Here is a 16,312-nt window from a genome sequence, read left to right as displayed (position 1 = left end):
TTGCTGGTACCATGTACATTGTTACCCAGCTACCTCCCTATAATAAAAAGGAAATCTAACAATGAAAGAGTATCAATTCAACTCACTCCCCTTTCTCTCTCCTCAATTCCTCCTTCTCTCTCCTCAATTTCCACTTTCTCTCTCCTTTTCTGTTGGCTGTTATCTGGGTCACTACACTCTGCAACCTGCCACCAATGCATTCTTCCCCTCTTCTCCTCCTTCAATAACACCGCCGTCACCACCACCACCGCACCTCCGCCGTGGTACATTCGTATTCATAGATCTGGTTTTCTCTTTAGATTAGCAAATCAGAATTTCTCCGGGATGAAATTTGGTCACAAAGATCCGGAGAAGCTGATTTGGGATCAAATGAGAAGCCCATCTTCTGTAAACGGCGTGGGTTCGAACCAGAACAGAACCCTTTTTCCTAAGCTTATGCTTTGGTTAATCCTCTCTGTTTCCGTCACTTATCTCGTTTATACCCTTAAACTCGTCTCTAATCCTCACCCTTGTGACCTCCCTAACCACCGCCACAACCACCACCATCTCTTCGACTCCTCCGATATCTCTCCAATCAATTCAACCTCATCTTCTTCCGTGTCTGAACACCGTCGTTTAGCTAATTCGGTCGCTAATCAAGTTGAGAGGAGAATACCAGATGACGGGCCCGGAACAACGAACATCTCCCACATAGTGTTCGGCATTGGCGGGTCCGCGAGTCTGTGGGAGGGGAGGAAGCAGTACATCAAGACATGGTACAATAAATCCGAGATGCGAGGCATTGTTTGGCTAGACGGTGAAGTCGAGCACATCGATGATGACAATGAAACACTGCCTGAAATTAGAATATCCGAGGATACTTCTAAGTTTAGGTACAATAACAAGCAGGGTCATCGCTCGGCGATTCGGATCTCCAGGATTATATCGGAGACATTGAGGCTAGGGTTGAAGAATGTGCGGTGGTTCGTAATGGGAGACGACGACACCGTGTTCGTAACGGAGAATTTAGTGAGGGTACTAAACAAGTATGATCATAGAGAGTATTATTACATTGGGAGTAATTCTGAGAGTCATTTGCAGAATATTTATTTTTCTTATGCAATGGCTTATGGTGGGGGTGGTTTTGCTATTAGTTATCCTTTAGCTGTTGCTTTGTCTAAGATGCAAGATAGGTGTATTCAAAGGTATCCTGCTCTTTATGGGAGTGATGATCGAATGCAAGCTTGCATGGCTGAGCTTGGTGTTCCTCTTACTAAAGAACTCGGGTTTCATCAGGTATGAACCAACTCGCTTTTTGTCGATTTTCTATAGATGGGATTTGATCTCAGGTCTTGTTTAATTTGATGAATACAGATTCAGTAATTTGGTTGTTTTAGAAGTGTTTTGAATGAGTGTGATTTTTTATTTTATTTTTTCAATTTTGTTATTGGGTTTTCTGGTAAGTTTGGTTGAGAATCTAATTGGGAATAATTATTTGCCTTAATGGTAGATTATTGGGTTTAATTAGGTGGAATTAGTGATATTAAATGGGGTTTTAAAATGATTGATGAAATTGGGAATTTTGTGCCGTGTAAATTGCTGAATTTTGGTGCTAAATCTGTGATAGTTGAGTTAAAAGTGACCTCTGTTTTTTGGCATACATTTTGACATACAATTAGATTGAGTGGTGTGGGTCTCACTTTTGTAAATTTATGTTTGGCCTACTTTGATTGTTGCTGCGCGTGTAAAACACTGCTCATTGAAGGATAAGTGTGATTCTGAGTTCTTCGAGATTTTTTTTTTTTAATTTTCTGAATTATTTTTTGTATTTAATAACTATTTGGGTATGTCGGTGTAGTATTATGGAAAATATTTGGGAATAAAAAAGGATTAGGAGTATAAATTTAGTCATTAATAAGCAAAGTTGGATGTAGGAAAATAACTGTTGGTCTAAGGAAAAAGGTTGGTCAGCCTACATTGACTCCTCATCTAGGGAACTTAAATATGCTTCTTTTATTGTTTTACAATTGAGGTGTTAAAATGGCTTCTAATTAAGTTGAGGTTTGCTTAATTTACACTATAATAATTTGCTTTATGAGCAAATTATGGGTGTTTGTTTGGCGAATAATGCTAATTGTTGCTGATCGAAATTGATAATTATGAGTATTTAGCGTTCCTATTGGCAAATATTGCTAATTTGCTTATCGAAATTGATAATTACGAGCACTTAGCGTTCCTATGTATCCTCGTAGTTACACACTTGCTAAGGTCCTTATAAGGCGTAATGTGGTGTTATAGGAAGCTTAGGAATTAATATGTGGTGTGTATTGCATTCAACAGATTAAATTTTGTTTGGTAAGACTTGTTTAGTGTGAAATGTGAGCAATGTCAAGTTGTTTTCCATCCTCATAAGAGAAGTATTCAGTCATATTATCTTGTTCAAATTATAAAAACCGAAAACAGGACAAGTTTCAGTTTGCTTGCTCCTCATTATAAGCGAAAAAGCCGCATTGTTTGATCAATTTGTTTATAATGATTCTAATGACAACCTTTTGTTTCTCACCGATTATAAATATATTGTTTTTGTGGGTCTTGTAGATTGATTGTATATTATTTTTTTTATATAGTTATGAGGTCTTTAATAATTCCTAACAGCAAGCTTTATTGGTGGAACTTTGCAAAAAACCAGTATGATGTCTATGGCAACCTATTTGGACTGCTAGCTGCGCACCCGGTAACACCATTTGTCTCTCTGCATCACTTGGACGTGGTAGAACCCATCTTCCCAAATGTGACCCAAGTTCAAGCTATACAAAGGCTCACAATCCCGATGAAATTAGATTCTGCTGGCCTAATGCAGCAATCTGTATGCTACTTTAAGCCGAAGAAATGGACCATCTCAGTGTCTTGGGGTTTTGCTGTTCAGATCATACGGGGTGTCTTATCGCCCCGTGAGATGGAGATGCCAACAAGGACATTCTTGAATTGGTATAGAAGGGCTGACTACACGGCTTATGCATTCAACACTCGTCCTGTGGCCCGAAATCCATGCCAAAAGCCCTATGTTTATTACTTGTCGAAAATTAAATTTGATAAGGAGAAGAATAAGACAGTGAGTGAGTACTTGCGGCATCGTGTGCAACACCCACTTTGCCGATGGAGGATGGTTGAGCCTTCAACGATTGATAAAGTTATAGTATACAAGAAACCAGACCCGCAATTGTGGTCTAGGGTAAGTTCCATTTCCAATGCTCGCTTATTTGTTGCTTTGGTCATTGTTTTTGGTTTGCGTTAGTATTTCTGCACTTGAGAATATTTTATACTCCAGATTTCTGCTTTAAATGCATCCATAAGTCAGTATCCTGAAAGCTTGTCTGGCCTAGACCGCCTAATACAGATTTATACTCCTAACTAGTCAGTGTTCATGTGCTATTTCATTTGGAAGCGCTCACTTCAAAGAGCCTAGTGTTCTGCATTGTATCCCGAGAAGTGGCCAAATTTTGCATCGTCATGAATGTGATGAAGAGTTGGTTATTACTGATACATGCTTAGACATATTTAATTACATTTTGCATGTGTTAGCAGAAGCTTATTAGACTTTTTGGTACTGTATTGCATTGTGATCTTAGACTTTGCATATGCATTAGTTTAATTACGTACGGAACCAAATCTTGATCAAATAATCACGTTCAAAAAGCGAAGTGGTTGTCATTCCTACCTGAGGAAATTGCTGGCATTTCAGTATCAGATTATATATTATATTAATCCCTAATTAGGTATATCGCGGAAAAACTTTGCTTAATGGGAAAGCTAATTCGTCTGCAACGTTATTAACCAGATTAATTTTCACATGGCTTGCAAAATATTCTTTTGGTTGATGCTCACATCTTTCTTTACTGCTTTCCAACAGTCTCCAAGAAGGAATTGCTGCAGAATATTGAAGTCGAGGACGAACGGGACCATGCTTATAGATGTCGGTGTATGTAAGGGAGGTGAGGTTATTGAAGTATAATACTTGAGAACAAAAGAGAAAAAAAAATCATTAGAATCATTTTGTTAGTCTTAATTAGTTTATGTCCGTTTTTTTTTTTCCTGCTGTATTCAATTCTTCTGTAGTTTATCTTCAAAAAACTTTTCCATCTTGAAAATCCTTGGCTCCCACTGACTACCCGATATAGAGAACAAAGGGTATGGGTATATTGAAATGTAGAGAAGCTGTGTAGCTCATATCATATCATTTATAAATGGAAAATCATGTTATTCTATTAGGTACCTTTCGTGTTAGTTACTAGTTTTTTAGTCGCAAGGCGACAAGCATTGTGAATATCGAAGATCTTAAGCTCATTCTTGATTTAGTTAATTTGTACCCTAATGATCATTCATGGAATCCGATATTTGGCCTTTTGTACGCATTAATAAGGATTAACATGGATGCTTTGCTTAATGCTTTTTGTCATTATAATAGGACCAGTTGCATTTCAAGTCCCTATATAAGATCTCTTGTCTATACTTTGCTCTAATATTACTTATATTTGTCGGGTTTTCGGAAAGTTACTAGCAGCAATGAAGCTGTTTAAAGGTAAGACGGTAAAATTCGTTTTTGATGATGTTGCTGAATTAGCAAAATGGAATCCCTGTTAATGTTGCTATGTCAATGTATTATCCTTTTCAAGGGATTATTGATCTTTTGTAAATTGTATGCTGAGTAGAAACATAGAATAGACGTGTTATATAAATTGGACCAGATTTATTAACAACTCATGTGGTCCTCCTTTGTTTATGACCTTTTTCCATTGCTTTTCTTGATGGTCCCAATCTAATCCCCTTCTTTTCTAACATGTATTTTAGGCATATATGTTTGTAATTGTAATGGTAGTACCAATTCAGTTTTATATTATTTGTAACGATTTGATATAAAGTAGAGAGAATAAATGTCTAATTGTTGCAAATAATATGAAACGGAGGTAGTATATCATTCTCATTTATTTTTATTATTGTAAGTTTTTAAGTTCTTTTTTTTAGTATGGAGTAATCTATTTATGTTTGTAACAAATTTGATTCTTTTAATTAACTTCTAAGTTTAGCATTATGTATTTGGTTGTATCTTTGTAATTGGTGATGATTTATGAATCATGATAATCAAGAGGAGTAAATAGCGTGAAACAAAAGTGAAGGTGATGGTGATTTGAACAATAACTATCGTATTCGGGAGCCAAATAATTAATTATATATGGATTAATCAAAGTGTTTTAGTCTTCTTTTGACAACTAAACATTCTCTGTTTGAGAGTGCTTGCTTCACATGAGGAGCCGATTTTTTTTTTTAATTTTTTTTTCACTATTGATTATAGTGGTTTTCCCACTTCATTTGTTGACACTTTATTATTTGCCGGTGCCTTGTAAAATAATCCGGCCCTCCCCATCATATCTTTAAGGGCTTCAATGCCAAATTGCGACTTTGCAAGGATGGTCTCACAATAGCTTATTGTTAAATACTACTCGATACTTCATTTATGTAAGATAACATAATTATGTTTAATTTTGCTCTATATATAAGAAGTATTTAATTTGATGTTGAATACTAATGCAGTAACTTGGTGAGTTACTTTAAATTAGTCTAGAGAGAAGACAACCCAAACTTTTTAAATGTAATCCTTAAATTATTTACAACGTACTTTGTTAACCTTTTTAAATACACAGTAGAAGGCTAGAGAAGTGGATGGTTTGGGGAGTAGGCAATTAGGCATTAATTAAGAAGTGGTAAGACTGTAAAGTGTATTTGTGGTAAAATAATTGGGTTGACCGACAGAAGTCGGAATTACTGAAGGCGATAGAAGGTTCCTAGTCTTCAAACCCAGTAATTGATTAAGATCTTCAATAAAAGTAGGTACGACTTGTTTAGCCTTTTAACTGAACAACTGTTTTATTTTATTTCCATGAGCTATGACCTTCAATATTGTGGGACTCGGCTTCTTTTTTACAACTAAACATGACCTGTTTTTCCTTTCTATTTCCCACGACGTCTTAACAAACATTGAGCTCGTATTGTACACAATTTATGCTCGGATTTAATTTTTTTTTTTTTTTTTTTTACTTATTTTAGTGAAAGTAAGTTCAGATGAAATCAACTAATTGAAAATCGAGTTTGTATTTTTAGTCAATGATCAAGAGTTGGTTATGACGATGTCCAAATCCAAAATTGAAACATAATTTCATTTATAATATGGAACTTTGAAATCAAATATACTACAACTCTTTTCACATAATTACTTGTACTTTTTCGCAATTATCACACATTAGGGAGTATCAAATAATACAAATTCATAATTTAATTTCTACACGTCATTACTCAATTTAAGAGACTTTAAAATTAATATAACTACTCCGTATTAGAAAACGAAACATCGAAATTTAGATAATATGACACTGACCACCAGTTTAAGATCGATAAAAGTACAAAGTACATTATAAGCGAAGCATAATTTCATGAGACACTAATGGTCAAGAGAATAAATGACACAATTCAATGCATATACTATACATAACTCTTCAATTATTTCCTAAAGTACATACCAAAAGATTGATAACCAAAACTCTATGACCAAAGAATCAAATTAACCCTAAATAATAAAGCAACAACATTATTGTACTACTAACTCACCATGCATTGGCCTTGTTTGGCAAATGATTGTTGGCGGTTGGCTGTTGGCTGGTTCACTTGGCTTGTTTGACCAGCTGGAATGTTTGGCTGTTATAATGGCTTTTGAAATTGGTGTTTAAGCTGGCTGTTTATAAAAGTGTTTGGTAAATTAATTGGTAGTTGTTGGCTGTTTATTAGATAATTTGTGGGCCAACAAGCCAAAAGCCAACAAAAAAGCTACTCAAAGAAGCTTTTTCATTTTGGCTTAAAAGCCAGCTTTTTCGCCGACTAAAAAGTCAATTATCAAACACAATTTTTGACTGTTTGACCACCTAAAAAAGCCAAAAGTCAAAAATTAACCAAAAAGCCATTAAAAAGTCAATTACCAAACATGGCCATTATACTCATTCAATAAACAGACTCAAATAGGCAACAAAAGTCAGCTAAATTGAAGCAGGGTTTGGTAAACAAACCACTGAATGGTGGGACCAATTCTCCATTTTATTAATTCCTCAATATTTTTGGGTTCTTAATCAAAGGAAAAATTGATGTATTAGGTGAGTAAAATCACATAAAATACCCTTACAATAAAATAAGTCGGTGATATACAAGTGAAGTACCGCACTAGTGTGACACAAGCTATATCGGTGCCACGTGTGGTGATGCAAGACACATATGACCAATCATAGGAAGACACTCGTGAGCCTAAAAGATACCTTTTCACAATGTTTTTAATAGTGGTCCTAGTCGTATGTACGTATAAAAAACTAGAGATTTTTTTTTTTTTTAAATTTTTAATTAAAGAGATTTATATCATTATATGAGATCCTCGTGATATGATTTGTGAAAATAAAACAAATGATTAACGTATAAAAGTGCCATTATTTTAGAAGGAATAGTGAGTATATAATAATTTAAGTGGGTCCTAAAATATTGTCGGGGGAGTAGGGGAGTTGGTGAAACCGACCCGTCAATAGAGAGGGTAGGGTAGCCAACATATTCGGGTTACTATTATTTGTATTTCTATTCGTATTTATGTGCATTTTTTTTTTTGGTCTAGGATCGTAGACAATTTCTAGGGGTCAGCTCTTATGTAAAGATAGATAAATTTTTTTTAAAAAAAAAAAAATTACTTGTGGAGGATAATATCTCCAAGATCTTATAAAATATGTGATAATTATATACGGAATATTTTGTACTTGTATTACTCTTTTCATCATAAAATAATTAACACAGTTACTTAACACGTATGATGATACACTATATGTTCCTATAAGTCTAATTTTTTTTTTATACACTTCTTAACCCATAACATTCAATTCAAGGCATATTTGGAGTTTACAAATAATAAACCAAATACGGAAATGTACATATATATATCTATTTACGGTAAGATACGGGGAAATCCCCTCCTAAAAATAAGGAATCGAACCTCCATCACAAGAGGAGAAATTGAGTCATGCATGGAGGGACTTCTAAATAAGTGTAATAACATAGCTGATCTAAATAAGTATAATAACATAGCCGGGCTAAGTTACAAAAACTCTGTAAACTCGGCCCACTTCTGGGTAAGTTTCTACTTTTCTAGTCTTGTTAAGTTTGGGCCAAACAGTCAAATTTTTAAAAGTCACTTAGCAGCTCCAAAGTTGATTAGCAAATAAATTAAGGTCTAACCTACTTACATAAAAATATAGGGACGTATGTAATACGGAGTTACTTCTATGAATGTTTTATATTTATTATATATTGCGACTACTTCTTATTTGCACATGTTTTTCTTTCTCTCTTGTCTCAACACATGAGTTCTTATTTTGTTGTATTAGCAAATAAACAATAATGTACTGTATCAAACAAAAATACCAGAAAACAAACTATAAAACAAACGTAGCATTATGATTATATGTACCTTCACATTTCCTGTCAATTTTCATAGCATTTTTTGAAGTAATAATCATTCGATATTTCGGGTTATTATAGTTTCTGCAATAGCAGAGCTTTCGTTGCCAAATTTTGTTTAACATAACATGATGCTGACACTGGATTACATCCAACGGTCGATGAAGCCTGAAATTAAGCCAGAAAAACTACTAGTAGAAGAAATGAAGAATAGGTGAAGTTGTACGAATGTATATATGATACGGAGTACTATGATGATGATCTAATTTTTGTATCTTGCCATGTAGTACGTATTGTAGTGGGCCTAGTGGTTATGTTCTACTATGATGAAATACAAGTAATAATTATGGAGTACGAATTAGAAGGATGTACTAATTTTGTTGAGGCACATTTATCTATGAAATAGCTAATGGGCTACTGACCCTTTTGTGTCATGCCAAATCAACCCTTATATTAACTTGACCCATGCGTCTATTTACCTGTGGAGGTTATGGCCTTGGTCTTTGTGATAGGGTCGTTTGGCACCTCATTATCGACTTGCTCTATTGATATTCAATAAAAATATTTTTAAATTGTATATTTCATCACTATATCAAGGATTAATTTTATACCAAACCATAAATCAGTTCAGTTCAGCTGCAATCAGTTCAGTTCCTAATATATTTCGCTCATAAACAGTTCTGTTCAGTTTAGTTCAGCTTCAATCAGTTGAGTTCAATTCAATTTAAATTAGCTCAGTTCTGTAAATCAGAACAGACCCTAAATCATTACTCTGTAATTGATTGTTTAGGCCTCTTCTATCTTTATAAAATAATATTTTGACTTGAACTAGCCTTGAGGATAGTTTACACTTTTTCTTTTGTAGGTTCTTGTAATCAACTAATCATACCCAAATTAAAATTATCTCTAGAATACCCCTTATACTATTGATTGATTTATGTCCTATGTAGACTAAATTAATTGATAATTAAAAACTCAATGTCATCTCACAAACAATTGTACGGGATAATACCGACAATAGTGTAAATAGGCCGAAAGTTAAATCTTTCACATGCCTATTTAGTTAAACCCGAACATCCTTAATGGCTCTCCACTTGGCCACGTGGAGAGCTGCTCCCGGCCACGTAGGCACCTGCTACGTATAAGGTCGGTTTGCCACCTAACGTCATAAGGTGGCACCCGCTTGGTTCTTCCCCTATATATACCCAGGCGCATTCTCATAACAAGGTACAATCTCTTTGAATCTTTCTCTCTCTCTCTCTCTAAAACACCTTCTCTCTCTTCATTCTTGCTTCCTCATATTACTGACTTTAGCATCGGAGCGGTTATTCCCGGATACGGGCTAGTTAATCTGTGCTGACTGTGCAGGCATTGAATTGGACGATAAACCATTACCTACCCTAAGACATCACGGTATCGGAACTCATCCGGAACAATTGGCGCTAGAAGGAGGGAATAGTAATAACTTCTATCGTCCAAAAAGACCTCCAGCAGTCATGGAAGGAGATAACGAAACCACACCAGTACCGAAAATAGGAAATCGGAACGATTATAACGACGTCCTAAATACCAACATCGACAAAACTGAAAACCTCATACCTGAGGTAACGGTGGAAGATGAGACCCACCTTCTCTATAAGGACACTACAGATATACCGCGAACACCGGAAAGAATTCAGGCATCAGCCCCGGATCCTTTGGGAGAGTTTCCCCAGAAGAACTAGAGATAACGGCCAAGGTTATGCGGGCAATGTCCCGAAAAAGAAAAGAGGCTGAGATGACGGCTGCGAGGGAGCCCCGGAATGGGCCGACATCCCCTTTTATCATCAACCTCGAGGGTCAGTTTGATCAAGCTGGACCGCAACCCAACACCAGGTTGCCACCTCAGGAGAGGTGATACCATCAGAGCGTCAAGTTACGCGAACGACATTCGGAGGAGAATCAGAATCCTACCGACATGAGGCTAGTAGCGGGCCGTCAAGGCATATAGCCCGAACTATAGTCCGGCCGAGGACGTCTCCCTTCACGCAAGAGGTCCTTGATCAGCAAATGGAGAAGATAAAGATGTCGTCATGCACATATGACGACAAGGGTGACCCAAAAAGGTATATAGCGGCAATTGAGAGTCATATGTTACTATACACCGACACCGATGCTGTGTGGTGCAAAGTCTTTCCCACAACACTGGTTGGAGCGGCTTCGGATTGGTTCACTAATTTGCAGCCCGGGTCTATCGGTTGTTTTGACGCGCTAGTTGAATTATTTACGGGCCAATACATAAGCGACATCGCAAGGCAGAGAACCTCAGGAGAACTCATGTCCGTTCAGCAGAGGAAGGACGGATCACTGAGAGATTTCGTTCGACGATTCAATAATGAAGCTAATACCATACCTAAATTGCAGCAGAAGATAGCTGTTATGGCCTTAATGAACGGTTTGGCTGATAGTGACTTCAAGAAGTACATGGCAAGGAAGTTCTTCCCCAATCTCGGTGCGGCATTTAACAAGGCCCATGAGTACATTAAGAGTGAAGAACTGTTGAAAGCAAGTAACCAGATAACATCAGCAGAGCCGTCTCGACGACAAAACACCTACATGTCGCCCGAAACCCCCGGTGGGGTCAACATGCAAAATCAGCAAAAAGCAAATAGGCCTGCTAGAGGCCTTGGGCGATATAGTAGTTACACTCAGTTAAACACACCCAGGGCCGCAATTTATTCAATAAATCAGCACAAGGAAGACTGGAATTGGCCGGCGCCAATGATAACGAAGGGCCGAGATGTGAAGAAATATTGTATGTTTCACAGAGACGTTGGCCATTATACTAAAGAGTGTGTCCAATTGAAAGAAAATATCGAAGATCTTATCAGAAAGGGGCATCTGTCTCAGTACCGGTCTCAAGCAGGACCGAGCCGACAGCCCGCACAACCGATAAGACATACATAATATCGGGAACAAACAAACCCGTCAACGCAAGATGACACTTACCGACAGGGTCATTCCGAGGTTTTGTCGGCAAGGATCCGCCCCCGCCGGACGTAAAATTACCATTGAGGTAATTACCGGAGGGCCTGTGCATGGAGGATCTGTTAGTGGTGCAAAGAAAAGTTTGTCGGAATATAAGCACATAATAAACGCGCTGGGAGTAGATGAGCGACCTCGGCCAACCAATATCCCTTCCGTATCCTTCTCGGAGGCTGATGCCAAAGGCATAGTATTTCCCCATGATGATCCGTTGGTCTTGATATTATCGATAAATGGGTGTGATATCAAGCGCGCACTGATAGACGGGGGTAGCTCGGTGAATATTCTGTTTGCAAGAGTATTCGACGCCATGATGATAGGTCAGAAATACTTAACGCCTGTGGCATACCCTGTTATCGGTTTCAATGGCTCAACTGTCAGACCTGAAGGTAGCATAATCCTACAAGTCAGAATAGGGGAAGGAACCAGGGCAAGGGATGTGATGACCGAATTCTTGATTGTTGATGTGCCGTCATCATATAATGCTATTGTCGGCAGACCATTAATACACGATACGCAAGCCGTAGTCTCGACATACCACCTCACAATGGTGTATGTCTCTAATGCCGGCAGGATGGAGCGTGTTCGAGGAAGTCAAACGATGGCAAGGGAGTGTTATGTGTCAGCATTGAAGCAGCCATGTCGACAAGTTCCGATGAGACAGAATAACCAAAAAAGGGAACGACCCCCGCTTACCAATGATTTGGCAATGAAAAACTTTGATACAAGGCCAATAACAGTTCCTAGACCACTACCGGGAGGAGAAACTGTTGATATTGAGCTCCAACCAGGAGTTGCAAATCGGACAGTAAAAATTGGGTCCGACATGGATACCGAGATGCGGTGCCATCTAGTCGAGCTCCTGAGGGAGAACGCCGATGTTTTTGCCTTCTCGGCCGATGAGATGCCGGGAATTCATCCTGATGTAATGGTGCACAAGCTGAATGTGGATAGGCGGGCTAGGCCGGTACAACAGAAGAAAAGGAATTTCTCAACAGAAAAGATCGAAGCAATACAGGCAGAGGTTAACAAGTTATTGGCAGCCGGTTTCATAGAGCCGTGCACATACCCAGAATGGTTGGCCAATGTTGTCTTGGTTAAAAAGCCGTCAGGAAAGTGGAGAATGTGTGTTGATTTCACGGACTTAAACAAATCTTGCCCAAAAGATTGTTATCCTCTACCAAGAATTGATCGCCTAGTTGACTCTACATCTGGACATGCGCTTTTGAGTTTTATGGATGCCTTTTCTGGATACCATAAAGTTAGCCTCTATCAACCAGATCGGAATAAAGCGGAATTTATCACAGATGCCGGGGTTTATTGTTATAGAGCAATGCCTTTCGGGTTGCGAAATGCAGGAGCTACCTACCAGAAGCTAGTAGACAAAGTTTTTGCGGACCAAAAGGGAAGAAATGTCGAAGTATACGTGGATGACTCCATCGTAAAAAGCCGTCTAGCTATCGACCATGTGAAGGATCTAAGGGAGACCTTCAATACCCTGCGACGGTATCGAATGAAATTAAATCCTGAGAAGTGCATATTTGGCGTCAAGTCCGGAAAGTTCTTAGGCTTTATGGTCAGTGAAAGGGGAATTGATGCAAATCCCGATTAAATAGAAGCCATTCTTAGTCTTCCACAACCCAAATCCATTAAAGACATACAAAAGTTAACGGGTCGGATGGCAGCATTAACTAGATTTATCAGCAAATCAGTTGATAAAGCATTACCATTCTTTGTTATCCTCCGTTAGAACAAGACTTTCGTTTGGGGACCAGAGCAGGTGAAAGCGCTAGAAGCCGTTAAAAATCACCTACGATCACTTGCTACAATTGCCAGACCGGAGACGGGAGAAACATTACAGCTTTATATCTCGGCATCCCCGAAAACGGTAGCGGCTGTGCTATTAGTGGAGCGGAAAAAAAATACAGATGCCTATATATTTTGTTAGCCATGTCCTGAATGCTGCAGAACGAAGGTACCCTCTAGTCGAAAAAAACCGCGTATGCAGTAGTCATAGCAGCAAGGAAACTACGACTGTACTTCGATGCACATACCATCGAAATATTGACAAATCAGCCGCTAGAGAAGTCTCTTCGGAAAATGGAAACTTCCGGTCGTCTATTGAAATGGGAAATTGAGTTATCGGAATATGTGATGATTTATAGGCCAAGAGTGTCGATCAAGGCTCAGGCCTTGTCGGATTTTATAGTTGAAACTTCGTACACTGAAGAAGAGGAAGCAATCGGCGCATGGAAAGTATCAGTTGACGGGTCATCGGCCTCAACTGGATCTGGAGCCGGTATCATCATGATATCCCCAGAAGGGGATACATTCGAATATGCGATAATATTCACGTTTAAGGCTTCCAATAATGAGGCCGAATACGAGGCAGCACTAGCAGGGGTTCAATTATGCTTAGCAACAGGAGCGAAAAGGTTGAAGTTGTCCACAGATTCACAGTTAGTAGCCAGCCACTTCACTGGCGAATATGAAGCCCGAGAACCGACGATGATAGCCTACTTGGCTCGGCTAAAAAGTATAGTAACGGCACTCGACCATTTCGAAATCAACCTAATACCTCGTGGTGAAAACACACAAGCCGATGCACTGTCAAAGCTTGCGAGTTCAAGCTTCAACGACTTAGAGCGCACGGTAATGGTTGAGATCCTGAGTCAAAAGAGTATATACAAGGAAATAGGGAAAGAAATGAATTGCATAATGAGAGGCCGTGAATGGTACGACGACATCCTAGCCTACAAGGTGCAAAACGTACTTCCGACAGATAAGAATGAGGCCCAAAAAATCAAGAAAGATAGCATCTGGTTTATCATATTCCAAGGCATATTGTACAAAAGAGGTTTCTCCTTACCGTTACGAAGATGTTTAACGGCATACGAATCCGAAAGGTTGATAGAAGAAATACACGAGGGCGATTGCGGAAATCACTCGGGTGGCCGATCAATGTCGTTGGAGGCAATGAAAAGGGGGTATTACTGGCCGACAATGAATGCAGATGCAATGGAATATGCCAAAAAATGTGACAAATGTCAGAATTTTGGACCGGCAATAAATCAACCACCTAACGACCTGACACCTATTCTCAACCCTATTCCATTTGCACAATTGGGCATGGACATTGTTGACCCATTCGCATCAGCAACGGGAGGACGTAAGTTCTTGATGTTAGGGATAGACTACTTTACAAAGTGGATAGAGGCCGAACCTGTAACGAAGATAACGGCAAATGAAGTAAAGAAATTTATTTGGAAAATATTTTCACTAGATTTGGTTTGCCGATAGCGATGGTCTTTGATCACGGTTCACAATTTGACTGTGCCCCGGTTAAGAATTTTCTTGCCATATATAAGGTAAAGTTCGCCTATGCCACAGTTTGTCATCCTCAGTCCAACGGTCAAGCAGAGGCCTCTAAGAAACAGATCTTGAATGCTTTGGAGAAGAAAATAGAAGACGCTAAAGGATTATGGGCGGACCTTGTACCTGAGATACTATGGGCAAATAGGACGACAACAAAGGAAACAATTGGTGAATCACCCTATAATCTTGCTTTCGGCTCAGAGGCGGTTATCTCGGCAGAAGTAGGGCTCCCCACATTCCGAGTTCAACATTTTTGCGAGGAACAAAACGACCTACTGCTACGACAACAATTAGATTTTCTACCAGAGATAAGGCTAATGGCCGAAATTAGGTCAGCAGCATACAAAGATAGAATGTGTAAGGCTTACAACAAACGTGTCAGCTATAGGCCGTTAGAAGACGGAGATCTAGTGCTGCGGAGGACAGCGACAACAAGTAAAGCAAATGCTGATGGCAAACTTACTGCAAATTGGGAAGGACCATATCAGGTGTATGAAACTGTGAGACAAGGTTCTTACCGTCTAATGACCCTTGAAGGGAAACCGTTAAAGAATGTATGGAATGAAGCTGTGCTTAAAAAGTACTATGTTTAAACGCTCTTAATCTAAATTACAGTTTTAAATTGTAATAGGTATAGGTTTCAGTCTTTCAACATAACCTGCTGTAACTTGACGAATCTTTGATGTCGGCCTTCCAATATATATAAAGTGTTATTTTGCGGAACAATATGGAACCATCTGTTTACTTTCGATATGCAAGTGTACGCAGCCTAGCTATCTGTTACACTCATTCAAGTAACAGGATGGTTGGATAACTAAAGCACCTTGGGCGAGTTGAACGGATTGTCTGATCCATTTCCGCTGCTCGGCCCATTAAAGGTCGCAAATGGTACAAAGCTCTCACATAGTGAGAGGCTTATACGAGCAAAAGCTCTCATATAGTGAAAGGCTGATGACGGTATTAATTTCACACGAGTAACCATACAATGGTTAACTCGGAGAAATGGGGGAGTATAATGCATAAACTATACTGATAGTAATCATACAATAAGCAAGGCTAAAGGCTTAGAAAGATAGCAGAAAGATAAGCAAAAACAAAACTTGTCAAATAATATAGTTAATATACGGCACTCTAGCCGACAAAAAAGTTACATGTCAAAATCAGCAGTTATAATCCATCATAGTATGTTGCTTAAAACATAGTTTAACTATAACATGTCAAAATTAAATTGTTCTATAAAAACCAGACAAAGCAAAATCAGCATAAAACGGCCAAAACACTTCAGCCCTGTATTTTCTCAGATTCCTTCTCCAAACCGCCGTTATGGGGAGGGGTAGTAAAAACTGCATCATCAAATTGCTCATTAGGGAGGCCGCGTGGATCGACATTCTTCATTGTA

General features: G+C 38.6%; 3 protein-coding genes across 3 annotated transcripts; all 3 read left to right on the top strand.

Annotated features, from left to right (window-relative positions):
* LOC110722585 lies at positions 1 to 4,339 on the top strand. Its single transcript, XM_021901851.1, has 3 exons — positions 1 to 1,275; positions 2,669 to 3,211; positions 3,890 to 4,339. The coding sequence occupies exons 1-3, from the start codon at positions 325 to 327 to the stop codon at positions 3,989 to 3,991; spliced, it is 1,596 nt and encodes a 531-aa protein (XP_021757543.1). The 5' UTR covers positions 1 to 324; the 3' UTR covers positions 3,992 to 4,339.
* Positions 4,340 to 10,578: 6,239 nt separating this feature from the next.
* On the top strand, positions 10,579 to 11,460 carry LOC110722485. The gene has a single exon (XM_021901753.1). It carries the CDS (start codon positions 10,579 to 10,581, stop codon positions 11,458 to 11,460), a length of 882 nt encoding a protein of 293 aa, XP_021757445.1.
* A 2,178-nt stretch (positions 11,461 to 13,638) lies between these two features.
* On the top strand, positions 13,639 to 14,838 carry LOC110722484. Its single transcript, XM_021901752.1, has one exon. It carries the CDS (start codon positions 13,639 to 13,641, stop codon positions 14,836 to 14,838), a length of 1,200 nt encoding a protein of 399 aa, XP_021757444.1.
* Positions 14,839 to 16,312: the final 1,474 nt, after the last annotated feature.

This window comes from Chenopodium quinoa, unplaced genomic scaffold (genome assembly GCF_001683475.1).
Source record: "Chenopodium quinoa cultivar QQ74 unplaced genomic scaffold, ASM168347v1, whole genome shotgun sequence".
Classification (NCBI taxonomy): Eukaryota; Viridiplantae; Streptophyta; class Magnoliopsida; order Caryophyllales; family Amaranthaceae; genus Chenopodium; species Chenopodium quinoa.
Note: the sequence above shows the minus strand (reverse complement) of the source record. Positions and strands in the feature narration are given on the sequence as shown.